The 13,998-nt window shown below is 39.9% G+C and overlaps 1 protein-coding gene across 3 annotated transcripts in view; it reads left to right on the top strand.

The window, feature by feature from the left end:
- Ddr2 (discoidin domain receptor tyrosine kinase 2) overlaps window positions 1-13,998 on the top strand; it is a 139,420-nt gene that overhangs the window by 67,185 nt on the left and 58,237 nt on the right. For all 3 annotated transcript variants that reach the window (XM_070034204.1, XM_070034203.1, XM_070034205.1), the window contains exon 3: window positions 11,864-11,972. In XM_070034204.1, the coding sequence (XP_069890305.1) occupies window positions 11,891-11,972 (82 nt within the window). In that variant the 5' untranslated portion in view covers window positions 11,864-11,890. The remainder of the gene's footprint in view (window positions 1-11,863; window positions 11,973-13,998) is intronic.

The following is a 13,998-nucleotide window of genomic DNA, read 5'->3' as shown; positions in this document are numbered from 1 at the left end:
AGCAATTTCAGTCACTTAGTCAAACCAACTGCTGAATCAGTCTTTGAAGCTGGGATTTGTCCAAGATGTTAGGGCCTTTAAACTTTTATTCCCAGTTTCTATATGTCCCTTGGTCCTGATAGATAACACCTCATCTTCTACTTTGCCCTAGCAACCCTAAAGGAAGAGAGAAACAGGCAGGTAAAGGTTAGAACTGATTTTGATAAGACCTGTGAGCCTTAGAAGGCCTTCTAAGTTAATAAGAGGGTCTTCAGGTGTCAAATCTAGGAAGATGAGAAACAAACTGCTCAACTTTACAACTTATTCCCCCCCTCCATTTCTATTTCTTTTTTCTTTTTTCTTTTTTTGGGCCTGGGCGCTGTCCCTCAGCTCTTCAGCTCAAGGCTAGCGCTCTACCACTTGAGCCACAGCGCCACTTCCGGCTTTTTTTTCTTTTTGCTTATGTGATGCTGAGGAATCAAACCCAGGGCCTCATTCATGCAAGGCAAGCACTCTACCACTGAGCCATTTTCCCAGCCCTCCCCACCCCCCATTTCTATCTCCCAAGTTTGAAAGCCTTTCTGAACCTTTTACCTCTTTCATTGGCCAGGATGTTGAAACTTGGTATTAAAAAAATCATTTTTTAAAATGTTTTCCCTTTTCTTCCCTTCCTTTTCCTTGCCTTCCCTTTCCCTCCCTTCCATTCTCTTCCCTTCCCTTCCCATCCCTTCCCTTCTTTCATTCTTGTGCCACTTACTGGGGCTTGAAATAAGAGTCTCATAGTCTTTTTTTCTGGTTAATTGAAGATAAGTGGCTCATGGCTTTGTCTCTCTGTGCTGGCTTTAAACTTTAATTCTCAGATCTCAGGTCCTGAGTAGATAGGATTATAGGCATGAGCCACCAGCACCTGGCTTTTCATATGTTGTTTTCCCTTGGTCATCCAAGTCCATATAGACACCTCTTGTAGTATTGCACCATTTCTGTGACCATGCCCTGGAAGAAACTTTTCTTGCTGAATACCAAACCAACCAACCAAACTTGTTTCTGGTTTTGATGTATTGCTCCCAGGTGACTCAACCTGTGCCAGACTCATATGGATACCCAATGAATTGTACCCCGCTAATTTGTTCTTCCTTTGCACTATGTTATGCTCCTACCACTAAATAAGAGACAATAGGTCCTTACTTTCACCCAGAAACTGTGTTATAAGTTATTTACATGTATCTTCCCTTTTAAAGAATGAACAATATTTTATACTTTTATTTGTATCTTATACTTTCTAGATAGACAGATAAATGTATCTCCACCCAGAGGAGAGTCAGTGTCTGGCTGGTTTAGAAGTACCTGAATTGTAACACTTTTGAAGTTATCACTACAGAACATGCTTGCACAAGCTTAAGAGGTGAAGTCTTCCTTGTTTCCTTCAGAACATGGTCTCAGGAAAAGTGATCTCCTGTCTCTCTGTGGCAAGAGTACCAGGGTTATATCCCTGATTATATTATGGGTCTTGAACATGTTAAAAGGGAAAGACAGGTTTCTCTGCCAAAGGTTAAACCCTGGCCTGTGTCTGGAAAAGTAGGTTCGGCTTTCTTTATGGTGGACCTCCCATAGAGTGTATAAAAGGAGGGTTCAATGGTATCATGTATAATGTGCTCAAGGTTCAAAAGAGTTCTCTATTGATGGATGGCATAGAATTTATGTATGTCTCAGGGATGCCTCAAGCCCATGTTGATAGGGCCTTTGCACAAAATGAGCAACCTAGCTAGGCCATGCCCTTTTAAGAGCACAGCCAGAGGTTTCTAGGGTATTGTGGTCCTGGACATGTTATAAGCAAAGCAAGTTTCTTGACCCTGTGGCCTTGAGCAGCTGGACTGGAAGATTGTTGGGGTTTGCACATGCTTGCACACAGGGATAGGTCAACACTAAATCAAGCAGAATGATCACATTGTTGTTTCAATAGCAGTGGCCTCCACTCTGTGCTCTTCAGCTTTTCAGACTTCTACTGTGCTTGTACATAGTTAAACACATTGGCCTTTGATCACTGCTGATGGCCAGGCCCCTACCAGAGTGGAATATTCACAGCAAAGATTCACAGAATATACCCAGCAATGTTTAGTGGGCTGGCCACACATAGGGAATTTTTATTGTTGTTGTTGCTTACTTTATTACAATTTAAATGGCACGCCAATCAACAAATAAATATTCTTTGAGTTTTACAATACTAAAGAGATGCCTGGGGGAGGCCTGTCTTTTTATTCTAACTTCCAGGCACAGAAGAGTGCAATAAAAATACAAACACATGTATGAGCCAGGCTCTGTTCTAAGCACTTTTTATATGCTATATTCCAAACATCCCTAAGGGACAGGCGTGATTTTTACCCCAATTTTTACCAATGAAGAAATTGAAAAGTCAAGGTCAGTTGTATGCCTGGATGAAGACAGGACTCAAACACAGGAGGTCAGTCTTCGTGCAAGGTAAACTGAGAAGGGGTGGTGAGGGAGGGAGCCTGGAGAAGAGAACTGAATGTGGAGACCCAGGGCCCAAAGGCAGTGCTGCTTCTGACTTACTGCTCAGAGGAAAGTATCTTATACAAGTTTGCCATCAAACTTTTCCAGGATAAAGGAGAGAGCCACAGCCACTGGTTGTTACTATTTACAGTGTGATTTCTTTGCTATGAGCTTTGCAGTCTCCAGGGGAATGGAATGATTGGTGATGAATTAAAAACTTGGAATATTCAAACACTATTATCTAGGTTTGGGGAACCATCGGCCAGTATGGCATGGGTGCTTTCTAAGGCAATAGTTCTAGGAAAGAGAAGAAGTGTGTCGTCTTTAGGACCTTTGAAGTTTTACAGCCGTCAATTTCATTCCTTTCATTTTGATGGAGATGAGTCGGTTATGACTATATTCAAGAGGGAGGGAAATTTAATGCTGGCTCTCCATGGAAGATTGCCAAAAAAATCTGTGGACATACATTAAAACCACCATAGAGATTTTCGAAGTAATTTCATTTTAGTTTAAAGAAAAGTTACCTGACACAGACAAGACCTAAAGTAGGTATATGTGGCTTTGAATTTCTGGAAAGAAAACAGGTGTTTGAGCCAGGAGAGGCAGAACAATAGAGAATAAGTACTAGACTAGATGAGTAAATGGCCTGGCCCCACTTCTACCCAGATGTTGTCTCTGGAGAGAGGTCATCTGACTATGGGGCTGCTTTGCTTTCCTTGCCACCAACTAGAGAAGGTTGGGACGGATGAGGTCTCAGTTCCCTAATGAGGACAACAGCTTGCACTGTTTGTTGTGGTTCTGTGATTTTTGAGGACTTGTATGTTTCTCAGGTCACTTTCAAGGTCTCTCATAATCAGACAGCATCTCTGTTCACTGGCACATGCTTCAGGAAGCTGAGAAGCTGGAGGTAGAGGTGGGATGGGGGAAGGAAAATGAAAGAGGCTGGATATGAAGGATGCCCAGGAAAAAGATGATTTTTCAGCTGTTGGGATGCAGAGACGGGAATAAAAGGTCCCAGGAAAGAGCCAAGGATGGCAGGGAGCTCAGTGGTATTTGGCCCAACATTTAGAATGCCAAGGGTAATGGTACAGCTTCTAATATACTGTTTTGTGTTTGAAAAGTGGTCTACCTTCACTTTATATTCATATCCTTCCCTCCTAATAATCACATAACATTCTTACTATATTTAACATTTAACATTCTTGCCAAGTATAAATTGACTTAACATTCAATTTAACATTCCTACCAAGTATAAATCAGGAAGCAAACAGATGAATGATGTTGCAGGGTCAATGTTTAGTGATTCATTTCTGCCTTTAAGTATGTGGGGGAGGGTAGGGCAGGGGGAGGTGGGAGGGAGAGTCTTCTGTATCAGTGACTGCCCAGCATCCTCTCTTCTTCTGGAAATGGAAGTGAGAGAACGAGAGAGCTCTCTGGCTCTTTTCCTCCCTCAGCTCTAGCAAACCCCATTGTCTCCTTTACACAGATGAAAAGACAGAGATAGAGGTAAAAGGCAGAAACAGAGCTTGCTGTTCCATATTACTTCAAGCAGTGTGGGTCACCCCAGGTCACCGAGGCACATACTGCATCCTCAAACATTTGGGCCATTCTGGCTCTCTGGCTCAGCCTGGAGGGGTGGCATTTTGAGAAGCATGAACTTCGCATTCCCAAAGGAAAGCTTGGAATGAGGAAGACTTGGACAAACCCTTGGGAGTCGAGATAAAACAGGCAAATGTTTGGGATGGCTTTGTTGTTTGTGTGTATGTGTGTTTGGGGGCCTGTCACTTGCCAAAATCAAGGTCATTTCTGCATATTTGTTTGCTGAATATGAAACTCTCCAAAGATTACTCTTCATATTTGTTGAATCTGAAATGAAAATGACTCAACGGAGAGGATAAACAAGTTCTGAATGGTCTCTGGATTCAATGCATGGCTTTAAAGCATGGGGGATTTCTTCCCCTTCCCAAAGACTAATCTTCACACACATACAAATGCCAAGTGCAGTCATTTACACACACACACACACACACACACACACACACACACACACACACACACACACACACATGTGTGCACCTAATCCAACTTGACCCAAGTCCCTTTGTCTCATTTTTCCTCACATTGTAGCTTTTCCAGGGCCCCACCCTTTCTTGCATGGAAGGCTAATCTGTGTTTAGGTGGAGGGGCCTGGGCTGCAGGCCAGGGGTGGTTTTCCAAGAGGGCCAACACTTCTTTTTGGTCCCTGTATATGCTCAGTGACATGACCTCTGAAAGCAATCTGAAACTTTGTTCTTCAGCAAAGACAGGATCGCTGAAGATTATTCCTATCTGTTGAATCTGGGAAAACAGACTAGGAAGAATGACCCCTGCTCTATCAGACATACTCTGCTTTGTATGCTAGTTGTATTACTGAAAAGTTGAGTATACAGTAGAGTTTGGTATATTGAATTGTATTTGGAATGTACTGAAAGAACTTGCTAGTTGAAGGTCCTCAATATCGGATCCCTTTGTAAAGTGAAGAATTGTTTTGGTACTGTTGGCTACTCACTCAGTGATTTATGAGTTTGGTAAGTAGATGGAATGCTTTTGTATACCAAATGTTGTTTTAAATGTCTTGTGTGGGATTTGTTATCCGAAATTATCCAGCATTGAACCCTTCTGCAAAGAACTATTCTGTAACAGCTCATGATTTATGAGTTTGGCAAGTTCAGATATTTCTTAAACTGGGATATTCTTCGAGTTCTGTTTCAGACCAAAAGATGTTTTTGCTAATATTCAGACACGGGGAATAGGACCTCTACTCCCTGTGAATTGTCTACTCTAGGAAGCCGGGAGGAACTGAGGTAGTTAAATCTTTCCATTGTGTTAGGGCAAAATATTGTAAGGCTTGCCTATTTTGCTTGTTCTCCATATTATCATGGGAGAGAAAAATAGGCTTAGGGAAAGTAGGAGAAAGGAGGGAAGGTGTAACAAGATTGACAAGAAATGTACTCATAACCTTACTTTTGTATACATCAACTTGACAATTAAAAAAAGTTAAAAATGAGATTATTGGGCTGGGAATGTGGTTTAGGGTAGAATGCTTGCCTAGCATGCATAAAGCCCTGGATTTAATTCCTCAGTACCACATAAACAGAAAAAGCCAGAAGTGGTGCAGCTCAAGTGGTAGAGTGCTAGCCTTGAGCAAAAGAAGCTCAGACCCTGAGTTCCAGCTGTAGGACTGGCAAAAAATAGTGGGGCTATTTTTCCAAAGGGATGTTAGCTATTAAAAGATGTTTATAAAGATGTTTCTCTTTCCATACCATCTAAATCTATCATATCTATCTATCTATCTATCTATCTATCTATCTATCTATCTATCTATCTATCTATCTATCTATCTATCTATCATCTTACCTATCATCTTTCCCATTAGCTATTTATCATGTGTTGTCATATATATACACACACACATATATATACACACACGTGTGTGTATGTGTGTGTGTATGTGTATGTATGACATTGCAGCGAAGCTTGTGTCTTAGACCGTGGAGGGGCTGCATTCCCACTGACACAGAAAGCAAAGTCCTGTATATGGAGACCTGAACTTCCTGCTTACCATTTCTCATGTAGAAGCTCAAAAATATTTTAGCACTTGTCTCTTCAGGTTCCTTGTTTTACCCCTTACATGATCACTTGCGTGAAGTTTGTCATTAGGGAAATATTCTGTCTTACTAAGGCAGCTGGGGAAGAAAAAACATGTGTCTCAGGAGTTGATAAACTGCAGCTACAGGAGACCCAGGACTGACCAGGAGCAAATCCTTCTGTGAGCAGATGTGGTAGTAACTTGATCCAGCCCTGACTATACCTCATGGAGAGGCTATTGGGGGCTCTTCCGTGATAATTCATAAGAAACTGGGTCTCCTAGGCATTTTTTCACTGCTAATTTCATGGTGTGGCTGTAAACAAGAAAATTGCAAAGTGTATGTAAGGCACACTGTAAGTTTTTATAGATATGTACACACTTTTATATATACATGTCTGACCTTCTGTTTTACTTCCTGACTTCCTGACAGCTCTGACATCCTGGTATAGGGAGGACTGGAGATGGACAGTGATCTATTTCCAATCAGATATTGCAAAGTTTATGGGAAGTCCTGAACCACTGTTTCCTCTGGAGTCAATTTGGAGTATTCATCTACCCTGGCAAGGAAAGTGGGACTCTTGACTACAAAGGACAATTCTCTTTGAGCCACATGCCCATTGATGTTCCTCAGAAAGTGTTTGGCTGTGGGCGTAGAAAGACTGGATTTGGAGTCAGAGGAGCTGGAATCAGTACTAACCATGTCTTTTTGTGAGCCAGACAAGTCTAAATTAACTGAACTTTGATATAGAGTGAGACTATTTTCTTGACCTTAAATGACTTGTGGGATGACCTGATAGACAAATAAGTCAGAATGGAAAACTGCTGTAAGTGACCTTACTTTCCCACTTTGTGAAAGGGAGATTGCATTTCCTTTCCACAAGATTGCCGTGAGACTCGATGATGTAATGCATTTCTGAGGGCCTAAGGTCTAAGGTGCAAAGATAGAAACATAGAAGGAAAAATTCTCTGGAGTTAATTTCCACTTTGTTCATACTCAAGGTGGACCCATCATACTATCTCAATATTACAAGTGACTCGATGTTTAAGATGTGTTTTCATCAGGCTGCTGACTTCAGAGCTGATTGAAAAGCACTTGACATTCTGATAGCTTGTTGCCAGGAATAATGTTTTCTTATTTTTGTCTGAAAAGCTAATATAACTGTTATTAATAAGGAATGCATTTTTCCTTGTTAAAAATCAAAACATTACAAGTAGGGCTAAAAATCTCTTGATCACCATTCAAAATCTCCCTTGCCAAATACTACAATCCATCTCACAATTCTACTTATGAGGGAACCATTTCTATAGGCATGGTGTTTAATCTGCTAGATCTTCTATGTATATATAAAAGTGTGTACATATCTGTAAAAACTTACAGTGTGTCTTACATACACTTTGCAACTTTCTTGTTTACCTAAAAACATGTCACAGATTGCAAACCATCTAACAAAATATATCTCTAACTTATTCTTCTTTATGATTGTCTAGTATTTCACGATAGGAATATACCACAATTTAGAACATTCCCCAATGAATTGACATTTTCTCAAGTTTTTGTTCTTTGAAAAACATATTTCAATACACTTCTTTATGCATGCCTCATTTTGTACACATACATCTTTCTTTGGGGTAAATAATAGTAAGTGGGGCATATGGACAACAGGGTCTGTGCATTTTTGTTTAAATTATCTTTTAATTTATATACTCAATGGCAGAGCATAGGACCAGGCATTTCTCTACATTATTGCCAAATTTCATGCACTTGAAAATTTTGCCAAACTATTGGATAGGATTGGTATCCAGTTACTGCTTTAAAGTTTGATTTTCTGACTCCTAGAGAGGTTAAATGTGTAGATGTTAACTAGCATTTTATTGCTCCCCCTGCTACCCCCATTAAGTGCTTTCTACTTGCTTAGCCTATCTTTTTTGGTAGCACCTGAAAGTGATTTATAGTTGACCGCTGGTGGCTTACTCCTGTAATCTTAACTGGTCAGGAGGCTGAGATATGAGGATCATGGCTCAAAGCTGAAGGACATTGCCTAGGCCCTGAGTTTTCTGTTCCAGTACCAGCACACACAAAAAGTGATTTACAGAGATTTTTTTATACCAGAGGTTAATTTTGTTACACAGTTTCAAGTATTTATCTTTTAGTTGTCTGCCTATTCAGTTTATGATCTTCTGTCTCAATGAAGTGTTAAAAAATAATCATTCACTTCAGTTATGGATTTCTTTTCAATTTCTTTTTAGCACACTTTCCTTACCCTTTGCATATAACAAAGTATCCTGTATTTCTTAAATGCTTTTAGAATAGTTTTATCATGTGTGTGTGTGTGTGTGTGTGTGTGTGTGTGTGTGTGTGTGTGTGTGTGTGTGTGTGTGTGTGTGTGTGTGTGTGTGGTGTTTATGTACTAGTACTGGGACAACTTAGGACTTCACTCTGTTGTTCAGTCTTTTCACTCAATCCTGGCATTCTACCTACCCATTGAGTTTCTCCTCCGATTTTGGCTTTTTGCTACTAATTGGATATAAAAATCTTGTGGATTTTTCTGCTTAGGTTGGCTTTATATTATGATTCTCAGATCTCTAGGTAGTTAGGATTACAGGCATGAGGTACTAGCAATGGGCAGTGGTTCTATATTTTCATCTTGGAATGTTTATTTTTTCTAAGTATGAATAAACCTTTTCTTTTTGCTTGGCTGGCCTGGAAGTGAAAAAAAATCAGAGAAGAAGAACATGAACTCATAATGTGTGGCAGGAAATAATTCACATTTAACACAGAAGGATCACACAACACTAGAAGTATTGCGCTTTTCCTAAGTACATCTAACATGAGCCAATAGATAATTCATGTAACAGCTACAGTAACTTAATGGAGCCTCTTTCACCAAAAAAAAAATATCTGAGTAGGGACAGGTAAAAATGTTAGAGTTTCCCAATTGATAAATGATAAAAATGGATAAGGGAATATAAGGTAAGGGAATATTCAACCATTCATTAGTTCACTTTGTAAGTATCCATCACATATATAAATATGACATATGTATAAATATGGAGAGACAAAGAAACAATCAGAACGAGAAGTAGATGTTAGAATCCACTATTGTTTTTATGTAGATGAATCATGTTTAGTAAATATAGTAATCAAGGGAGTCCAGGAATGTTTCACTGAGAAGTATCATTGCATGGAAATTTCAACTAGAGGGAAGAAAAGAAACTTTTTGACAGAGGCTCTCAGGCAGAAGAAAACAGGGAAAAGAAATAGAAGCCCAGTGAGATTGAGGTAGGAAAATCAAGAGGGGTGGCTTTGATGAGATAAGAAGGGGCTAAAAATGATAGCATAAAATAGTAGAATTGTTTGCCATAGCTAAGATACGAAATTGACATAATTATGGAATCAACATAATTAATTAAACAGGACTCCATAAATATTCACATAGTGAGACCAAAGGAGGATATTCTTAGGAAAGGATCACAAGGGCTCAATAGGTATGTGCATATGATCATATAAAATGATGCTTATCAAAATGAATTCCAAGAAATGGAAACACAAGGTATTTTATATACTGTTTGTGGTTCTTGTTTTTTCTTTACTTTACTCTTCCCCCCTTTTTGTCTCTGTTTTTTAATTTCTTTACCCTTTGTCTTGTATGTAAGTTTATCTCATTTGGGAAAGATAAAGGCAAGCACAGAAACAGTGGGACAAAGGATGAACTAATTCAGCAGTGATCGTCACTAGACACTATTTTGGAAATGAACTACAACTTTGGAGGGGAAAAGTGAGTTGGGAGGGAAAAAATGGGAGAGAATGAGGGAGAGGGTGACACTGGTCAAAAAGAAATGTTCTCATGACCTGACATGTAATTGTGCATCATCTGTACAATAAAAAATGTTGATAGAGCAAAATAAAAGCAAATGAACAGTAAAGCACAGAATAACAAGGAAGCATATGGATTTGGAACTAATACAAAGTCTAGGTACACAATCTTGACAGTATTGAAGAATTTTATGGCCTCAGGAATTTTATGGCCTGTCCTTGGACATTTTGTCTGATGTTTTTCTTATGAATAAACTGGGGTAATGATTATTTAGTAGGAAGAACACAGATATTTGCATTATATCAAGGGAAAATATGTCAATATGACTTTTCAGTGTTGACCATGACCACTTGAGTTACTGGTAATTTTCTCATTTTTGCAGTGAAAAGATACTGTTTTTTAACTCCATTTCCATGCTGTACCCTTTGCAGGAAAGTTACATGCAATTCACAGTTTCGGAGTTGGTAGGAGAGAAAGCAGCTTTGACCTTCCTCCTTATGAACAAATTAGCTACATAAATCATGTGGATTTCTTTTGCATGGGAAATGCTCTATTCTCTATTTATTTAATCATTTGTTTACATCAGTGTGGACTTGTGGGTATTTATTTTATACTCTGGGTCATAATCCAAACTGTACTTTATTTTATTGTTGAAGTTTATCTAGCTTTGATTGTTTGGAGATCTTTCAATTGGGTTCCTCTGTCTCTTTGACATACTCCAACTTTATGTGTGTGTGTGTGTGTGTGTGTGTGTGTGTGTGTGTGTGTGTGTGTGTGTGTGTGTATGCATAACTTCCTCAATTTCTGGCACTAAAGGTTGTTCCAGGCTCATTTTGCACGTTCATGACTCAGTCTTAGAACAAGACATTTCTCCCCCAAAATTCCTAGTCCCTTTTATTAGAGAATAGTATTAGAAACCAAGATCTGGACACTAGGTTTGAGCATTGTCACTGGATGCTGATGGCCAGAACGGTCACTCTGTTGCTTGTAGGCTCTCTCAGCTAATGAGGGATTTGTGTATTTATTAACCTGTATATAGAAATAACTATTAATATTTCAATATGTAATCACCTCTACCTTTAATAAGCTTACTGTGAGTTCATTGTAGTATGTTCTTATGTAATGTATTACCACCTGATCATTCTGAGGAAAAGTAAAAACATAAACATAGGCTGGGTACCAGTGGCTCATGCCTATAATCCTAGCTACTCAGGAGGCTTAGATCTGAGGACTGCAGTTTGAAGCCAATCTAGCAATTAACTAAGGAAAAAGCCAGAAGTGGAGTTGTGGCTCAAGTGGTTGAGTGCTAGTCTCGAGCAAAGAACAACAACCACAAAAAGCTTGGGGACAGTGCTCAAACCCTGAGTTCAAGCCTTTGGACCAATACACACACACACACACACACAAAATACACACACACACACACACACACACACACACACACACACACACACTCCAAAACAAACCAACCCCCCCAATCCCAATTATTACTAGAGTTAATCAGGAGAAACCTTGAACTTATATATCTTGAAATACAAATGGATTAAAATTGTTGAATGTTTTTCTTGGTTTGATATTGTAATCAGTATTGAAACTGTGAAAACATCAGCTGACATTATAAATATGTTTTACTTTACTATTACTCATTATTTAAGAATGTATTTATCATACTAAAATGTCATTACCTAAGTACAGATTTGCTGGTTTTAATTCCATGAATATATAATCTAATGGAACTTGAAATTTCTTACACTAGGTGTTACTGGTATACTATTCAACTACCAAAGTCTGTAATTTAAAGTTCTAAATGTAGAAATAAACACTGCAAGAGCACAGAAACAGCTGTGCAAACTGTGTTCCCTCATGTTGGTGGTATCTGACAACCCCTTTTCTTCTTTCCTTTCTGGTTCCTTGAAATACTGGTGGATTGCAGGCTCCAGTTCCAGCACCATCTTCTGAGATGATCCTGATTACCAGAATGCCTTTGGTGCTGCTTTTGTTGCTGCCTCTCTGGAGTTCCACGAAAGCTCAGGTTAATCCAGGTAACACAGCTATCTGGTGGAAAACCAGCTGCATGCTCATGCCCATGTTCAAGTGCTGCTCTTGGGAAAAGCCCTGCCAAGAAGGCAGGTCATAGCTGGGCTCCAGTGGCTTATGAAGGTTGAGATGTGAGGATCGCAGTTGAAAACTAGCCTGGGTAGGAAAGGCTGTGAGACTCTTATCTTCAATTAAACACCAGAAAACTGGAAGTGGCACTGTGGCTCAAGTGTTGAGCTGAAGAGCATCAGGGACAGAGCCCAAGCCCAGAGTTCATGCCCCATGACTGACAAACGAAGAAGATGATAGAGAAGGAGGAGGAGGAGGAGGAGGAGGAGGAGGAGGAGGAGGAGGAGGAGGAGGAGGAGGAGGAGGAGGAGGAGGAGGAGGAGGAGGAGGAGGAGGAGGAGGAGGAGGAGGCAGGTCATTTGTTCATATCTCCATGGTGAAACATTGTCAACTCAGAAATATAAAATAATATACTCCCCCTCTTTCTATTGAATATTGTGAAAGAATTACTTCTACAATATTGTGAAAGAATTACTGCTACAAGAGTGTTAAGTAAGTGTATTTTTTTAAGCTGGAGAGGGAAGAAACAACTACTGCTTCTTTATCTTCTGCGACAAACAGAAGGACAGATTTTAGATAACTTGGGGAATTCTGCAGGTAGCTTATCAGCAGTTTCAGATTGTCTTAAGCCTGGATTTTACCTGGATGTCTTGGTATCCTTCAGAGCAACTTCTCATGTGTAATCCCAGTCAAACTGTCTTTCTTGTAGCGTGTGATCATGTGCAAACTAGATGTGTTACAGAATCTGTTAAGCTGGAAGGTTTTTTCCATTATATATATTTCTAACATTAACCAGAAGTATTACAATACTTCTACAATAATGCAGTTCAGTTGCCTCTCCAGACTCAATCACTTAAAGTAAGAATTTGTTTTGTTTATAAGCTTATAGTTTGATGGCTTTTGCTGGGCTTGGTTGGATTGCTTTTTGGACTCTCTTGGTTTACTAGTGTATTTTTTGAGTCAGTTGACTATTGGCTCCTCCTTGATGGCCCGGGCTCTGATGACCAGGACAACTTGGATGTGCTTTACTTTATCATCCAGCAGACTGGCTTGGGTATATTTACATGGAAATTGTTCAGAAATAAGAGCAGAAGAAGGAATGTGCATGCATTTTTTTCAAGCCACTACTCTAATCATATTTGTTAGCACCTCATTCATTGATCAAAAATAAGTCACATGACTGTGCCCAGACTCAGAGGTGGGGAAGAGAATAGAACATTTACACAGTAAATGACTAGATATGTTATACCCAGGTTTCAGGACCCCCACCAAGAAGACTACCGAGAGTCAGACTTTACAGCTGTTTTAAGGTTTTATTTAAACTGGCTGCAGCTCGGGCCTCGTCCTACACTCCAACACAGTGGAGCCTAGGAGGAGAGCCCCAAGCTAAAGATTTTCAGGGTTTATAAAGGCACACAACCAACCAGGTGTTTGGATTACCACCATGTATTGCTCTGCTAGAAACAAGCAACAAGTGGTCACTGCCTCAAAACTTTAACCCTTCATTCCCCCCCTTGACTTATGGTCCTGAGACACAACCTTGTGGCTCTGGCCCCAACCTAAACTCCAACAGCTCTTGATCTTGAAGGGGTATAGTCCCTCTCTGACCTTAGCCATACTATTAAACAACAATATCAATAACAATCAGTTCATTTTTCTTTTCTTGAGGTGTATGAGGAGTAGTTGGGTAGGATGCTTGGAGACTTCCCATGTTTCCCCATGGTTGTCCAGGGCAAAGGGGTCAGCTGGTCTGGCATGGGAGCAGTGGATCCAAGCAGCAATACCATCCACCTTAAGGGCAGTAGGTGTAGCCAGTAGCCCCATGTAAGGTCCCTTCCACCGTGGTTCCAGAGATCTCAAGTTGTGCCTTCGAACAAATACCCAGTCCCCTGGTTTAAACAAATGGGGGGTGGGTAGGAATAGAAGCAGAATCAATGCTCTAAGCTGGGGCCACATACATAT

Source organism: Dipodomys merriami, unplaced genomic scaffold (assembly GCF_024711535.1).
Source record: "Dipodomys merriami isolate MVZ:Mamm:240054 unplaced genomic scaffold, mDipMer1.0.p SCAF_24, whole genome shotgun sequence".
In the NCBI taxonomy this organism is placed as follows: domain Eukaryota; kingdom Metazoa; phylum Chordata; class Mammalia; order Rodentia; family Heteromyidae; genus Dipodomys; species Dipodomys merriami.
This window is presented reverse-complemented; position numbering and strand designations above follow the sequence as displayed.